The 14,107-nt window shown below is 43.5% G+C and overlaps 1 protein-coding gene across 1 annotated transcript in view; it reads left to right on the forward strand.

Annotated features, from left to right (window-relative positions):
* cerkl (CERK like autophagy regulator) overlaps positions 1-14,107 on the forward strand; it is an 89,313-nt gene that overhangs the window by 67,591 nt on the left and 7,615 nt on the right. Inside the window, exons 5-10 of the mRNA XM_071341400.1 lie at positions 3,338-3,480; positions 8,025-8,099; positions 10,862-11,039; positions 11,540-11,608; positions 11,859-11,884; positions 11,992-12,100. Coding sequence (XP_071197501.1) covers positions 3,338-3,480; positions 8,025-8,099; positions 10,862-11,039; positions 11,540-11,608; positions 11,859-11,884; positions 11,992-12,100 — 600 coding nt within the window. The remainder of the gene's footprint in view (positions 1-3,337; positions 3,481-8,024; positions 8,100-10,861; positions 11,040-11,539; positions 11,609-11,858; positions 11,885-11,991; positions 12,101-14,107) is intronic.

Consider the following 14,107-nt stretch of genomic DNA (forward strand, 5'->3'; position numbering starts at 1 on the left):
AAACTAAAATGCTTAATTGCATTTCAAATCATGAATGACTGGTATGCTGTGTGATGACATGAACTGGTGAATGATTGGTGGATACAGTAGCCTATATATTGAAATATGCCTAAATGATGGTATTAAGACTAAACAGGATGCGCTCCTAGGCCTACAGCTCAATGGTGGTTATACAAGGCTGCTATACTAAGCCTACTAATGACAATTTGGAACAGTTTAAACAACGTTAAAGGAATTATAAATAATACCAGAGAGGCTGTTCTAACGAGAGAGAAAAAGTGTGAAGCCTTTATTACAGCATAGCAAAGATTAAAAACAGCCGGATTTGTGAAATTGTTCATCCGACATGTTGTTGAGTGAGGCTTGGTGCTGAAGAAAACAGTAGGCTATTAAACAAACACTCAACCAGACAACAGAAGCAGAATCTGTCTTTTTTTTCTGTAGATATATATGGAAGATTTATAAAGCCAGGCACATTCAACAGTTAGGCTATTGATTATAGACATAATTAAGTTAGGGTTTCTTAGACAATAAGGGAAGAGGTGTTTTCTCATCTCCTCATTCAGCTGCTGCCTCCGCCACATTGTTCTCAAAACCAATATGCTGGTTAACGTTGCTATTATAGCATCATGGTCTAGGAAAAGGCGCCAATTCGACAGCGCACTGATGTGTTTCAGAACCGTGGACAGCGACCACTATCCCAATGCGGGAGAAAGGGCATTTGTTATAAAATATTTATTTATTTATTAGTGTAGCACAGTTGTTCTTACATAATATAACCATATACATTTTCAGTAGCACGTGTCTTAGAGTGATGGACTGTGCCATCCCCATGGCTTCCACAATGGATCAGTCCACTCAGATAGCCACGAATCAGACCAATGTCTTGTACACCATGAAATAATATATATATTTGTTACCTACTGCTTGACTAAAGAAGTCTCCAAAGCAGCTCCATTCTCATTCAGTAATTATGATGAGTGTAGACAGTAGGGGTGTGCGCATGTGTGCGTACGTGCATCTGTATGTCTGTGCACATTTGTGTGTGTGTGTGGGGGTTCTTGCGTGTGTATGTGTCTGTCTGGCCATGACCTGTGTTTCACACACCTTCTCTGTTTAGTCAGGTGATTAATATGACTGATTTATCATGCTATGTCAGTATGTCATGTTTACCTAGTGATCAGCGATCAGCTACATAGGCTGAGGGGAGCACGTCCTTACTCATGCATTTACCCTGAGCTGTTTCATGGTATTGGCAGTGTGTGTGTGTGTGTGTGTTGCTGTGTGGATGTGTAACCCTGTACTTTGTCCTTTCCTCTGTCGGTGAAGACTGCTCAGTGCACACTAATATAGTGCCAAATAAGTTTTTGGGGGCTTGTAACCATAGCATAACCCTTTTATGCGCTATATGGTACCTTTTTTGAAGGTTCTTTAAATAACCATGCTCATAAGGTTCTAAATGGAACTTTTATTGTGCTGTAGAGAATCCTTCCTAAGGTTCAATAAAGAACATTAAAAAAGTTATATATAGTACCATCAAAAAGGTTCTGCTGTGGTTACAACTAGAGGTAGACCGATTATGATTTTTCAACGCCGATACCGATTATTGTCCGGTCCTCTGGCAGTCTCTATGGGGGTACCACAGGGTTCAATTCTCGGGCCGACTCTTTTCTCTGTATACATCAATGATGTTGCTCTTGCTGCGGCTGATTCCCTGATCCACCTCTACGCAGACGACACCATTCTGTATACTTCCGGCCCTTCCTTGGACACTGTGCTATCTAACCTCCAAACGAGCTTCAATGCCATACAACACTCCTTCAGTGGCCTCCAACTGCTCTTAAACGCTAGTAAAACCAAATGCATGCTTTTCAACCGTTCGCTGCCTGCACCCGCACGCCCGACTAGCATCACCACCCTGGACGGTTCCGACCTAGAATATGTGGACATCTATAAGTACCTAGGTGTCTGGCTAGACTGCAAACTCTCCTTCCAGACTCATATCAAACATCTCCAATCCAAAATCAAATCTAGAGTCGGCTTTCTATTCCGCAACAAAGCCTCCTTCACTCACGCCGCCAAACTTACCCTAGTAAAACTGACTATCCTACCGATCCTCTACTTCGGCAATGTCATGTACAAAATAGCTACCAATACTCTACTCAGCAAATTGGATGTAGTCTATCACAGTGCCATCCGTTTTGTTACCAAAGCGCCTTATACCACACACCACTGCGACCTGTATGCTCTAGTCGGCTGGCCCTCGCTACAAATTCGTCGCCAGACCCACTGGCTCCAGGTCATCTATAAGTCTATGCTAGGTAAAGCGTGGAGGGTCCAGCATCATCGGACTGAGCTTGTTGTCATTGCAAGCAATCTCAACACCGTGCGTTACAGGGAAGACATTCTGCTCCCTCATGTGGTACCCTTCCTGCAGGCTCATCCTGACATGACCCTCCAGCATGACAATGCCACCAGCCATACTGCTAGTTCTGTGCTTGATTTCCTGCAGATAGGAATGTCAGTGTTCTGCCATGGCCAGCAAAGAGCCCGGATCTCAATCCCATTGAGCACTTTTGGGACCTGTTGGATCGGAGGGTGAGGGCTAGGGCCAATCCCCCCAGAAATGTCCGGGAACTTGCAGGTGCCTTGGTTGAAGAGTGGGGTAACATCTCACAGCAAGAACTGGCAACTCTGGTGCTGTCCATGAAGAGGAGATGCACAGCAGTACTTAATGCAGCTGGTGGCCATACTAGATACTGACTGTTACTTTTGATTTTGACCCCCCCTTTGTTCAGGGACACATTATTCCATTTCTGTTAGTCACATGTCTGTGGAACTTGTTCAGTTGTTGAATCTTATGTTCCTACAAATATTTACACATGTTAAGTTTGCTGAAAATAAACGCAGTTGACAGTGAGAGGAAGTGTTTTTTGCTGAGTTTAGAACCATTCTTATGGTTCAGTATAGAACCTTCATGGAGAATGTATCTATAAACATCCTTTCTCAATCTCAAAGGTACTTTGTGGAACCATACAGGTTTTTATATGAAATTCATTTTAGTTATCACGAATAAAAATGCAAAGATCCTTTGACGGGCTTAAAGGGTTCTCAGTATGGTTCTGCATAGAACCATCACCCTTCCCAAAGAACCCTTGAGAAACAATTGTTTAGTGTGTGGCGATTTGTGTGTGCTCTCATATATCTCGTGTGTGTGTGTGTGTGTGTGTGTGTGTGTGTGTGTGTGTGTGTGTGTGTGTGTGTGTGTGTGTGTGTGTGTGTGTGTGTGTGTGTGTGTGTGTGTGTGTGTGTGTGTGTGTGTGTGTGTTTTCCCCAGGGTTGTGGTTGTCGGTGGGGATGGCTCGGTGGCCGAGGTGGCCCATGGGCTGTTGCTCCGGGCCCAGATGGATGCAGGCAGGGACACAGACTCCATGTTCACGCCTGTCCGAGCAACACTTCCTCTAGGGCTAATACCAGCAGGTGATGAGCAAGGATGGTGGCGCACACACACACACACACACACCAGCAGGTGAGGAGCAAGGGTGGCTTGACCGCTCTCCTCTGCAGCTGTTCTCAATCCTCCCCCAATATTTAGAACAGCTTTTCTCCAGGTGATGAGATGATCAAGTTTATGAAGAGTACATCTGCTATTACAACACCATATTGGTTTGAATGGTTTTAGTTTGTATGTTACTACACACCATCAGGCCATAGAGGTCAGGGTGGTTCTAAATGTTTTCTTGAAGCATAGCAGACAGAGGATTCTCACATTTCAGCACTGTCAAATTGTGCTAACAGATCTAAATGATTTTTTAGCTAATCAAAATATATTCAGAACCATGTAATTGACAAACATTTCAATATTATCTCATATCAAGGACATTTCCATAGAAAGAGTGATTTCTTCTATTGAAAACACTGTTCGTTGAAGCAAATGTATCATTTTTAATTTGGTTTGATTTGGTTTAATTTGGTTTAATTTGGTTTGATTGCACTGGGAGCTAATTGCCTTCTATTTGAGACGAAACCATGATTATACAGCATTCTACTGCACTTTAGAATTGTGAACATTGGCAGTCTATCAACCTTTGTAAATGCATGTGGCTCAGACATTAGCTGATTCTTTGCCTCATGCAGTGGATGGTTATAAAGAGCTCATCACTCCAATTATTTGTGGATTAAACCCTCATAGCCACAAACACACGCCATGAATGACCCTACACACCACAGCCAGCAGCGAGGGTATCAACAATGCTGGCATGGGCCAGTCTGGCTATTTAAGCCAACAGTTTGACCTTCATGTGTCATTCTAGGCTGTGGTGGTAAAATTGAGTGCTGCTGTTAGCAGCCAAGGATGGAAGCCGTCCAACTCTGCACCCCCTGCAAATTGGATGTTCAGAAGTCACTGTATCTCTTCATTACTGGGTTTCCCTATGGAGTATTTGTAAACAGTTTCCAATCACAAACAGGAGAGCGAAGTGAGATAGGCACCCGAGGAGGAATAGATCCGCTTTATCAGGAATAGGTCACTCCTGAGACTGAGGAGGGATGTGATCATATCTCTTTTGTTGAATGAAGTAATAAACAAGCTCCACAGCAGCCCTGTGTTCAAATATTGTTTCGGGGATTTCAGTTACTTTCAAAGTAATTTGGTAAGTAAGTCTTTTGATATGTTTTATTTGAAAACAGAAGTAGTTGAACATTAGAATGTTTTTGGAAATACACATGGAAAGTATTGAAAAAGCAGTTGATTCGGGCCCAATGATTAGAAAATACACAAATACACAGAAAACAAGAATTTAAATAACAAATACTCAAATACACAGAAAACAAGTATTTAAATAACAAATACTCAAATACACAGAAAACAAGTATTTCGATAACAAATACACAGGTCTGCTCCACAGTTTATCAACATTACACCATTTGAATTGAAAAGATTGGTGGTATTATGGTACTGTCAAAGTTAACAATTATATCCATAGTCTCAACAATATCCATATCTATTATCTATCGCACACTTCTTGCATTTAATGCATTTGTTTGTTTTCTGAGATTTTAAAGTTGAGCTAACTAATTGCTATTGCTGTCATAGTTAAAACTTTTACATCGTAATTTAAAAAAAGAATAATCCAGTCATCACATAATCTTACAGAATCAGTAGTGTAACACAGAGGATCACAAATACATGTCATTTAGAGAAAGGCCAATTAAATGCACTGAGCATGCTAATCAAGAAACCATTTCTAATTTCTACATACATATTACACAGCTGTTTGGTATGTGTAGCATATAAACAACAGGATTCAAATTAATTGGACCGGTTTAAAGGGTTTCAGGGGGACTATTAATTTCTTTGATAATCCAGACAAACCACCAAAATGTTGGTGCCGTTAGTTTTCCCTTCCAGAGTCTCTCTCCCTCTCTCTATTTCGCTCTCTTTCTCTCCCTCCGTCTTTCTTTCGCTCTTTTTCTCCCTATTTATCTCTCCCTATCTCTCTCTCGGTCTCTTATTCTCTCTCTTTGAGACATGCTTGACTAGACTAGCATCACATTCATCTGCCGGCCAGGGTGGGGAGACATTAACAGGCATATGCATATTCATGATGTCTGCTTAATTAAGTTAATTGTTTTGCAGAAGTGCCTTGCACACTTCCAAGGACATTTTATTTCTCTCTCTCTCTCTCTCTATCTCTCACTCTCTCTTTTTTCTCTTACTCTTTCTCTCTCTTTATTTGCTCTCTCTGTCTCTCTATCTCTATCTCTCTCTTCCACCCCTCCTCCTGCATGTTATCTCTCTTCATCTGTAGTGCTGTTGTATGTATGGGTGATGTACAGTGTTCTTATGGAGATGCTAACATTGTTGGCGCAGTACTATGAACAAGTGTGTGCCTTTTGGGAAGAGTGTGTGCCTTTTGGGAATGTGAACACCACACACAACAATGGCTAGGAACAATAGATGCTAACACAACCGATGATGTAAAATACTATATATCGACACTAGTTCCATTGTAGTATTGGGGAAATCTCAGGTGGCATTTATCTACACAGTAGATATATTGAATTATAAGGGACAATAGAGTAAAGAGGTTATTAATCACACTATGCAAATGATTAGTTCATGCATAATAAGCAATTACAATGCTTATCCCCTCTAAACATTTAGAAATGTATTAGCTACTTTAAGTATCTTAATTACATGTAACTCACATTTCAATGTATTTTAAAAATTTAATTCTATGACTAATCACCAATCTGTATTTGTTATGAATGAAAATATACCTGAAATTCCCTTTACCCTCCTTATCAAATGTAATTGCAGCAATGAAGATGCAGGGTCCGGAGAGCGGTTGGTTTGGAGGGGGGGTGGGGGTGTAACTGTATAACAGAAGCAGAAACTTGGGAGGTCTATCTTTCTGTAGCCGATCTGTCTGATATGACTCCTGTATGTGTTCCGTGGTATCCACGCCACCATGTCAGACGAGAGGCGGGAAAGGTCAGTTTCTCACCCGTCTGTCTATAGACCTACTCATTTATAGACATCAGTTCTTAAATCCTGTTCATCTGCGCAAACAACATGGCAGATAGCAGCATGAAAGGAAATGCTTACTCACCAAGTGACAGACATCCTTGTCTCTCTCTCTCGCTCTCTTCTTTCTCTCGCTCTCTCTTGCTCTCTCTCTGCTCTATCTCTCTCTCCATCTCTTTCTCTCTCTCTCTGCTCTCTCTCTCTATCTTCTTTCTCTCGGTCTCTCTTGCTCTCTGTCTTTCGCCATCTCTTTCTCTCTCTCTCTCTCTCTCTCCATCTCTTTCCCTTTCTCTCTCTCTCCATCTCTCTCTCTCTCTCTCTCTCCATCTCCATCTCCATCTCGCTCTCGCTCTCGCTCTCGCTCTCGCTCTCGCTCTCTCTGCTCTATCTCTCTCTCCATCTCTTTCTCTCTCTCTCTGCTCTCTCTCTCTCTTCTTTCTCTCGCTCTCTCTTGCTCTCTGTCTCTCTCCATCTCTTTCTCTCTCTGCTCTCTCTCTCTCTCCATCTCTTTCTCTTTCTCTCTCCATCTCTATCTCTCTCTCTCTCTCTCTCTCTCTCTCTCTCTCTCTCTCTCTCTCTCTCTCTGCTCTATCTCTCTCTCCATCTCTTTCTCTCTCTCTCTGCTCTCTCTCTCTCTCTTCTTTCTCTCGCTCTCTCTTGCTCTCTGTCTCTCTCCATCTCTTTCTCTCTCTCTCTCTCTCTCTCTCTCTCTCTCTCTCTCTCTCTCTCTCTCTCTCTCTCTCTCTCTCTGCTCTATCTCTCTCTCCATCTCTCTCTCTCTCTCTCTGCTCTCTCTCTCTCTCTTCTTTCTCTCGCTCTCTCTTGCTCTCTGTCTCTCTCCATCTCTTTCTCTCTCTCTGCTCTCTCCATCTCTTTCTCTTTCTTTCTTTCTCTCCATCTCTCTCTCTCTCTCCATCTCCATCTCTCTCTCTCTCTCTCTCTCTCTCTCTCTCTCTCTCTCTCTCTCTCTGTCTCTGTCTCTGTCTCTGTCTCTCTCTCTCTCTCTCTGTCTCCTCTCTGTCTCTGTCTCCTCTCTCTCTCTCTCACTCTCTCTCTCTCTCTCTCTCCTGTGTGTTTGTCTATGTCTGTAATCAGTACAAACACACTGACACCTGTTCTATTCCGGCCACCGCTGACCCCAAGGTAAACTCGGCCTAATTGGCATCAGACAATATTAAGTTTAATGTCTTCCCTCTAACAAAGTGCTCATTTAGTTCATTATTAACCCAATCTCTACAGACAGTGAGATACAGTGTGTTTGCATAGGTTTCCTTGTCTTTTGTATCACTGTGAATTGTGATAGCTTGCTACAATCAGGTGGCTTACTTCTGCAATAATAAGGTCAGCCATTATAGGTTTGAGAATTGATATACTGTAAGTGAATGAGTGAATAGCCAAACTACCTGGATGGTAAAGACATTCCCCTGTGAGAACTTTCTATTGTTTGATGACTGTATCATATGTATTCCACTGTTCTGCATGTCTTTCTCTCCAGGCTCCACTGACGTGGTGGCCTGTTCTGTCCATGGCATACGGCATCCTGTTACTGCTGCAATGCACATCATCATGGGTACGTTCTCATGTTCTCCTGTGTTATCCCATTTCATCTGTAGACATCATACAATACTACTGATTATAGAGCTGCAATGGAACAGCCTGGCGGGTAGGAGCGTTGGGCAAGTAACCGAAAGGTTGCTGGATTGAATCCCTGAGCTGACAAGGGAAACATCTGTAATTCTGCTCCTGAGTAAATCAAATCAAATCAAATGTTATTTGTCACATGCGCCGAATACAACAGGTGTAGACCTTACAGTGGGTTAAGGCGGATAACCCACTGTTCCCCAGGCAGCGAAGACGTGGATGTCGATTAAGGCAGCCCTCCACACCTCTCTGATTCAGAGGGGTTGGGTTAAATGCAGAAGACACATTTCAGTTGAATGCATTCAGTTATACAACTGACTAGGTATCCCCCTTTCCTTTCCCTAATGGAGCTCAAATATACACTGACTGGATTAATATGTAAATGGAATGCATATTTACTTTACTAGTCCACCGAGTTGTGTGAGCGCGCATGCGTGTGTGAGCGTGTGTGAGCGCGTGTGTGAGCGTATGTGAGTGAGTGCGTGTGCGTGTGTGAGCGCGTGTGCGTGCGTGAGCGCATGTGTGAGCGTGTGAGCGCGTGTGCATGTGTGAGCGCGTGTGTGAGTGCGTGTGTGAGCGCGTGTGCGTGCGTGAGCGCGTGTACATGTGTGAGCGCGTGTGCATGTGTGAGCATGTGTGAGCGCATGTGCGTGTGTGATCCACACACAAGAGTATCAGTTTCAGAATTATACGGTTCTCTTCCGCCACAATAGAATGATAGGTAAGGAACTAGTAGTTGGTGCAATCTGGTGCTTAAAGTCCTTAATTAGCTCCATAAAGTCCTTAATTAGCGCCATAAAGTCCTTAATTAGTTCCATAAAGTCCTTAATTAGCTCCATAGCTGACATTGTGGGATGTGGGAGGCTCTGAGCAGAGCTGCTGGTCCCTGGAGAACGACAGAGAAGGGCTGTCATTCTGTCCCTCACACGGTCTCTGTTTTTTCTCATATGACTAGATAGGGCTTTCTCACACTCACTGAGTCTGTTGTGACAGACTGAACATAAACGTTAATAAATCTAGTAGCTGCCTTGGTTCTGGTGTCACAGAGAATACAGACACCTAAAACCATACGCACTCACACACTCTCACAGGCTCACACACACACACACCTATACTATACATCTGTTGGCTGGTCTGCTGGTCCACAACCGACTGCAGTGATCTGCTTTTTACCTCAGTGAGGCTATCGTCTGATGTCTGTCTGTCTGTCTATGTGTCTGTCCATCTGTTCTGTCTGTCTTTCTGTCCGTCGGTCCATCTGTCTGTCTGAGGAAGGAGATGGAAGTTCCTGGTAGTTAACTGTCTGGTCTGTTGTGTTGTCTGTGCTGTGTGAGTCTGGGCTTAGCCTGACAGACAAGAGGATTGGGCTTGTGTCAAGGGATTACATATAGTAGCAGGGCTTGGAAAACATGACACACAAAATATCATTTGTAGGTTTCTCCTGTTGCGCTTAAGGTAGAGACTCAACCTCCGCAAAATCATAGAACAATAGAAAATAATCCTCTTTATGTGGACATTCCACCAATACATTTCTTGCATTATCTGTCTCTGTGTTATAAGTGCAGTACAATGTGTACTGGAATCAGTTTGAAATGTTGTGAAAAAATAGCATCTATCCCATGCAGAAAATTGTGTGTACAGTACAAATGAAAGTCCTATTGAAACAATCACTCATGCTACATTAGACTTCCATTATAAACCCAATGCTGACCTCAACTAAACGAGATAAATCTACTCTTCATTAAATCATCTGTTTTACGTTATGAACCATATGGTGCTGTAATCCATAACACTGAGCTAGGTGAGACTTCTAGCAGCACCCAGGCCGTGCAGTTCAGTCCAGTTCTGTCAGCGGTTATGTAGATGGATGAGTTGTTTTGTGTTCACATTCTTGTACACATATAATAGCACTGTGAGAATATGTCATACAATTCACACTTTATTCTGAGTTAACAATATGGAGCAGCATTTGATCATTTATCTCCCTGTCTAAGCATCTTATTCAGGGAATGCAAACAAACATTTCTTAAGTCGTTTTTTTGACATGACTGAACCCTTCCTCCTTCCAAAACGCTGTCAAATCTCACCTGATTAGAAATGAACACACAGACAAATGTTTTTATTTTGGTCTTAAAATATGTCTAGCCTTTTGGCTTAGAGGCAAACTAATGTTAACAACAACACAGAACACCTGACACCAACAGGGCATGGTGATGCTTATTTACGACAGGCTGATATAGGGCTTGTTGGTTTTCTAATTAAGCAATATTTACGCATGTGAATAAGGCCAACTGGCAGGATGTTTTAGACCATAATGAATATTCATGAGGTATGGGATCGGGGAGCCATATATGGGCGAGACAGAAAGAGGTCAGGAATGTGTGTAGGCCAATAGGATGGGACCTGTGTCTGTACCATCAGAAGCCTATATTGCCACAAGAGCTATGGCTATGACATAGTCTGGTTATAATGGAAGTTATTAACCCGAGGTAAATAATTGACCATTTTGATGCTGGACTAAATGTAGGCGTACCGCTGAAGTGGAGGAATGCCGACAGAGAACACTTCATCCAGTAGAAACATGTCATTCAAGCTGCAGCATCGTGATGCCAACTTCATACAGTACAGTCATTGATATCTGTGATATCTATACTTCTGACGTCTTTGTTTCCTATCTGTGTGTCTCCCCAGGCCACCATCAGGAGGTAGATGTGTGTAGTTTCAGTTGTCTGGGTCGCCTTCTGCGTTTCGGCTTCTCTGCCATGTTTGGTTTCGGCGGGCGGACGCTGGCCCTGGCAGAGAGGCATCGCTGGATGCCACCCGGGCAGAGACGGGAGTTTGCCGTGATCAAAACGCTGGCAAACCTCAAGTAAGACAGTCTCTCTCTAGAGAGTCACATGCAAAGACACACATGCACAGTGTGCACACACACACACACACACACAAAAACACACATCACACCAGTTCCCTCATAAAGTGTGGCCTAATCCTCCAGGGACTGAGACTTGCCAGCCTGCTATCAAAGCCAGGGTTTCCTTCTGAGCAGTCTCTTTATCACACATGAATCTGTCTCTAGAGAACCATCCCTCCTCTTCTCCAATCCAGCCATCTGAAGTCTGCGCTCTCTCTTCTCTTTGGTACTCTTCTCCCTCTCCCTCCCTCCCCCTCCATATCTCTCTCTCTCCCTCCCCCTCCATATCTCTCTCTCTCTCTCTCTCTCTCTCTCTCTCTCTCTCTCTCTCTCTCTCTCTCTCTCTCTCTCTCTCTCTCTCTCTCTCTCTCTCTCTCTCTCTCTCTCTCTCTCTCTCTCTCTTTCTCTCTCTCTCTCTCTCTGTGTCTGTCTCTGTGTCTGTCTGTGTCTGATTGCAGGCCTGAAGACTGTGAGTTGTCCTATCTTCCTGTGAAGAAAGTCCAGACTGAAACGCTGGATCCAGTAAAGTAAGTGACAGAAGTCTGTCTGATGATTAGACTCTGCAGTCCAAGTTTGATAGTATTTAGCTGTGTGAAATTGATTTAAAACAGGCATCTGTGGGCTTAATTGGTCATTGGAAGGAAACCAAAATGCCTCCGATGTAGAAGATCAACCGACTAAATATGAGGGGAGAATCTCACAAGACAAAAGACAAAATTATGCATCTGAAAACAAATTTCAAAACTGTTTTTACAACTGTTTTTTTGTTTGTTGCAGAAATGAGTACTTAAAGGACGACATGGGTGAGTTTGTCATGGATGATGTTTATCAATGTGAACTTTTCTAAATATCACCTTCTAGTGTAACTCTCTCCTCACTAAAACTTCTCCTCCTCCTTGGACTTCTCTAGAAGAGGAAGAGTCGTGGACGACCACCCGGGGTCTGTTCCTCAACGTCAGCATCATGGCCATCCCTTGTCTCTGCTCCATGGCCCCCAGGGGCCTGGCCCCTAACACCAGGTATGTGAATCTCTCTTTCTTTCAAATATTTTATTTTACGTTTTCAATACATCACAGTCAACAACAACAACAACCACAACAACATATACACTAAACAACAGCGATGTCAAGGTCTTCAAATGAGGAATGTGGGTCTCTCTGATCACAACTACCTCCTGCATGTGTGACTGCAATACATGGATGCAAACCTGCATCAATGCCTACATGTGCGTGAGTGCATACGACCCTGCATCTATGTCTAGTATGTGTGTGTGGTTGACTGAGCAATGTGCATGACCTAAGTCCTGGACCAGTGATAATGGCTTGATGATTCCGAGCTGCCATGCCATGCTGTGTTAGGTGTGAGTAAATAAGCCAATGAGTGAACTGGGTCAGTGTGTCTGTGGTGTGTCAGTAGACATGGAGCCCAGCCTCCCAGCCAGGCCATTGCCATACAGGGGCCGTACAGCCAGTTCCAGGTAATCCTCTGGGATTGAGACTACCGAGGCCAAAGGCTTCTAACTGAACTAATCGGCACATAATGACTCTGATTAAAGGGAGTGGCAGAGTTTATTAAAGGGAGTGGCAGAGTTTATTAAAGGGAGTGGCAGAGTTTATTAAAGGGAGTGGCAGAGTTTATTAAAGGGAGTGGCAGAGTTTATTAAAGGGAGTGGCAGAGTTTATTAAAGGGAGTGGCAGAGTTTATTAAAGGGAGTGGCAGAGTTTATTAAAGGGAGTGGCAGAGTTTATTAAAGGGAGTGGCAGAGTTTATTAAAGGGAGTGGCAGAGTTTATTAAAGGGAGTGGCAGAGTTTATTAAAGGGAGTGGCAGAGTTTATTAAAGGGAGTGGCAGAGTTTATTAAAGGGAGTGGCAGAGTTTATTAAAGGGAGTGGCAGAGTTTATTATAGGGAGTGGCAGAGTTTATTAAAGGGAGTGGCAGAGCTTATTAAAGGGAGTGGCAGTGAGGGAGGACTTAAATACCAGAGCATCTGTGGGAACTGCAGGACCAGGACTTCTAGGTGGTTTACACAAATGGCATCCTATTCCCTACACTCTTAGAATGTCTGGTGACTTGAAGAACCCTGGAGATCCTCAAGGAACCTCTGGATTTCCTCAAGGAACCATTGCTAGTCAATGGTTCATATTTGCACCTTTGTTTAGTAGAGGGGTTCTTGGAGGAACCTTTAATGTTTCAATGTAGCAACTGATTCCTGGAGGAACCCTGGACTAGAAGCATGGCTTAGTAGTGGCGTGCCTTTCATATAGATATTTTTCGGCCACCCGTGGGGCTAAATGTAATTCCTGTTCATCTGTTCTGTTATATTGTCAGGTTGAACACTGACAGTTTAGTAGCTTCAATGAGTCTTACAGAGGTGTATGAGTTCCTCAAGAGCCTTTGCAAGAGTTGGAATGGTTACCACTTTACTACTATATGTAATCAGTAAAGTAAGTATTATTGATATTATATTGTAATATGCATAAATATTAATGGAAAATTTGAGGTGTACAAACTGAACAAGATGAACAGGAATGTAATTTACTCCAACGGGTGGACAAAAATAACCAGCTCAATGCCACGCCTCCAATAAGCCACACCTCTAATCTTCTGATAGGCTGACACCTCTACAATATATTATTCAAAAGGTTTGAAATTGAACCTCTCCAATCACAAAAAGGTTCTGGTTTGAACCTTTACACAGGGGTTCCTCAAAGGCCCTCTTCAGAGGGGTTCCTCAAAGGCCCTCTTCAGAGGGGTTCCTCAAGGGCCCTCTTCAGAGGGGTTCCTCAAAGGCCCTCTTCAGAGGGGTTCCTCAAAGGCCCTCTTCAGAGGGGTTCCTCAAGGGCCCTCTTCAGAGGGGTTCCTCAAGGGCCCTCTTCAGAGGGGTTCCTCAAGGGCCCTCTTCAGAGGGGTTCCTCAAGGGCCCTATTCAGAGGGGTTCCTCAAGGGCCCTCTTCAGAGGGGTTCCTCAAAGGCCCTCTTCAGAGGGGTTCCTCAAGGGCCCTCTTCAGAGGGGTTCCTCAAGGAA

This window comes from Salvelinus alpinus, chromosome 14, assembly GCF_045679555.1.
Source record: "Salvelinus alpinus chromosome 14, SLU_Salpinus.1, whole genome shotgun sequence".
NCBI classification, from domain to species: domain Eukaryota; kingdom Metazoa; phylum Chordata; class Actinopteri; order Salmoniformes; family Salmonidae; genus Salvelinus; species Salvelinus alpinus.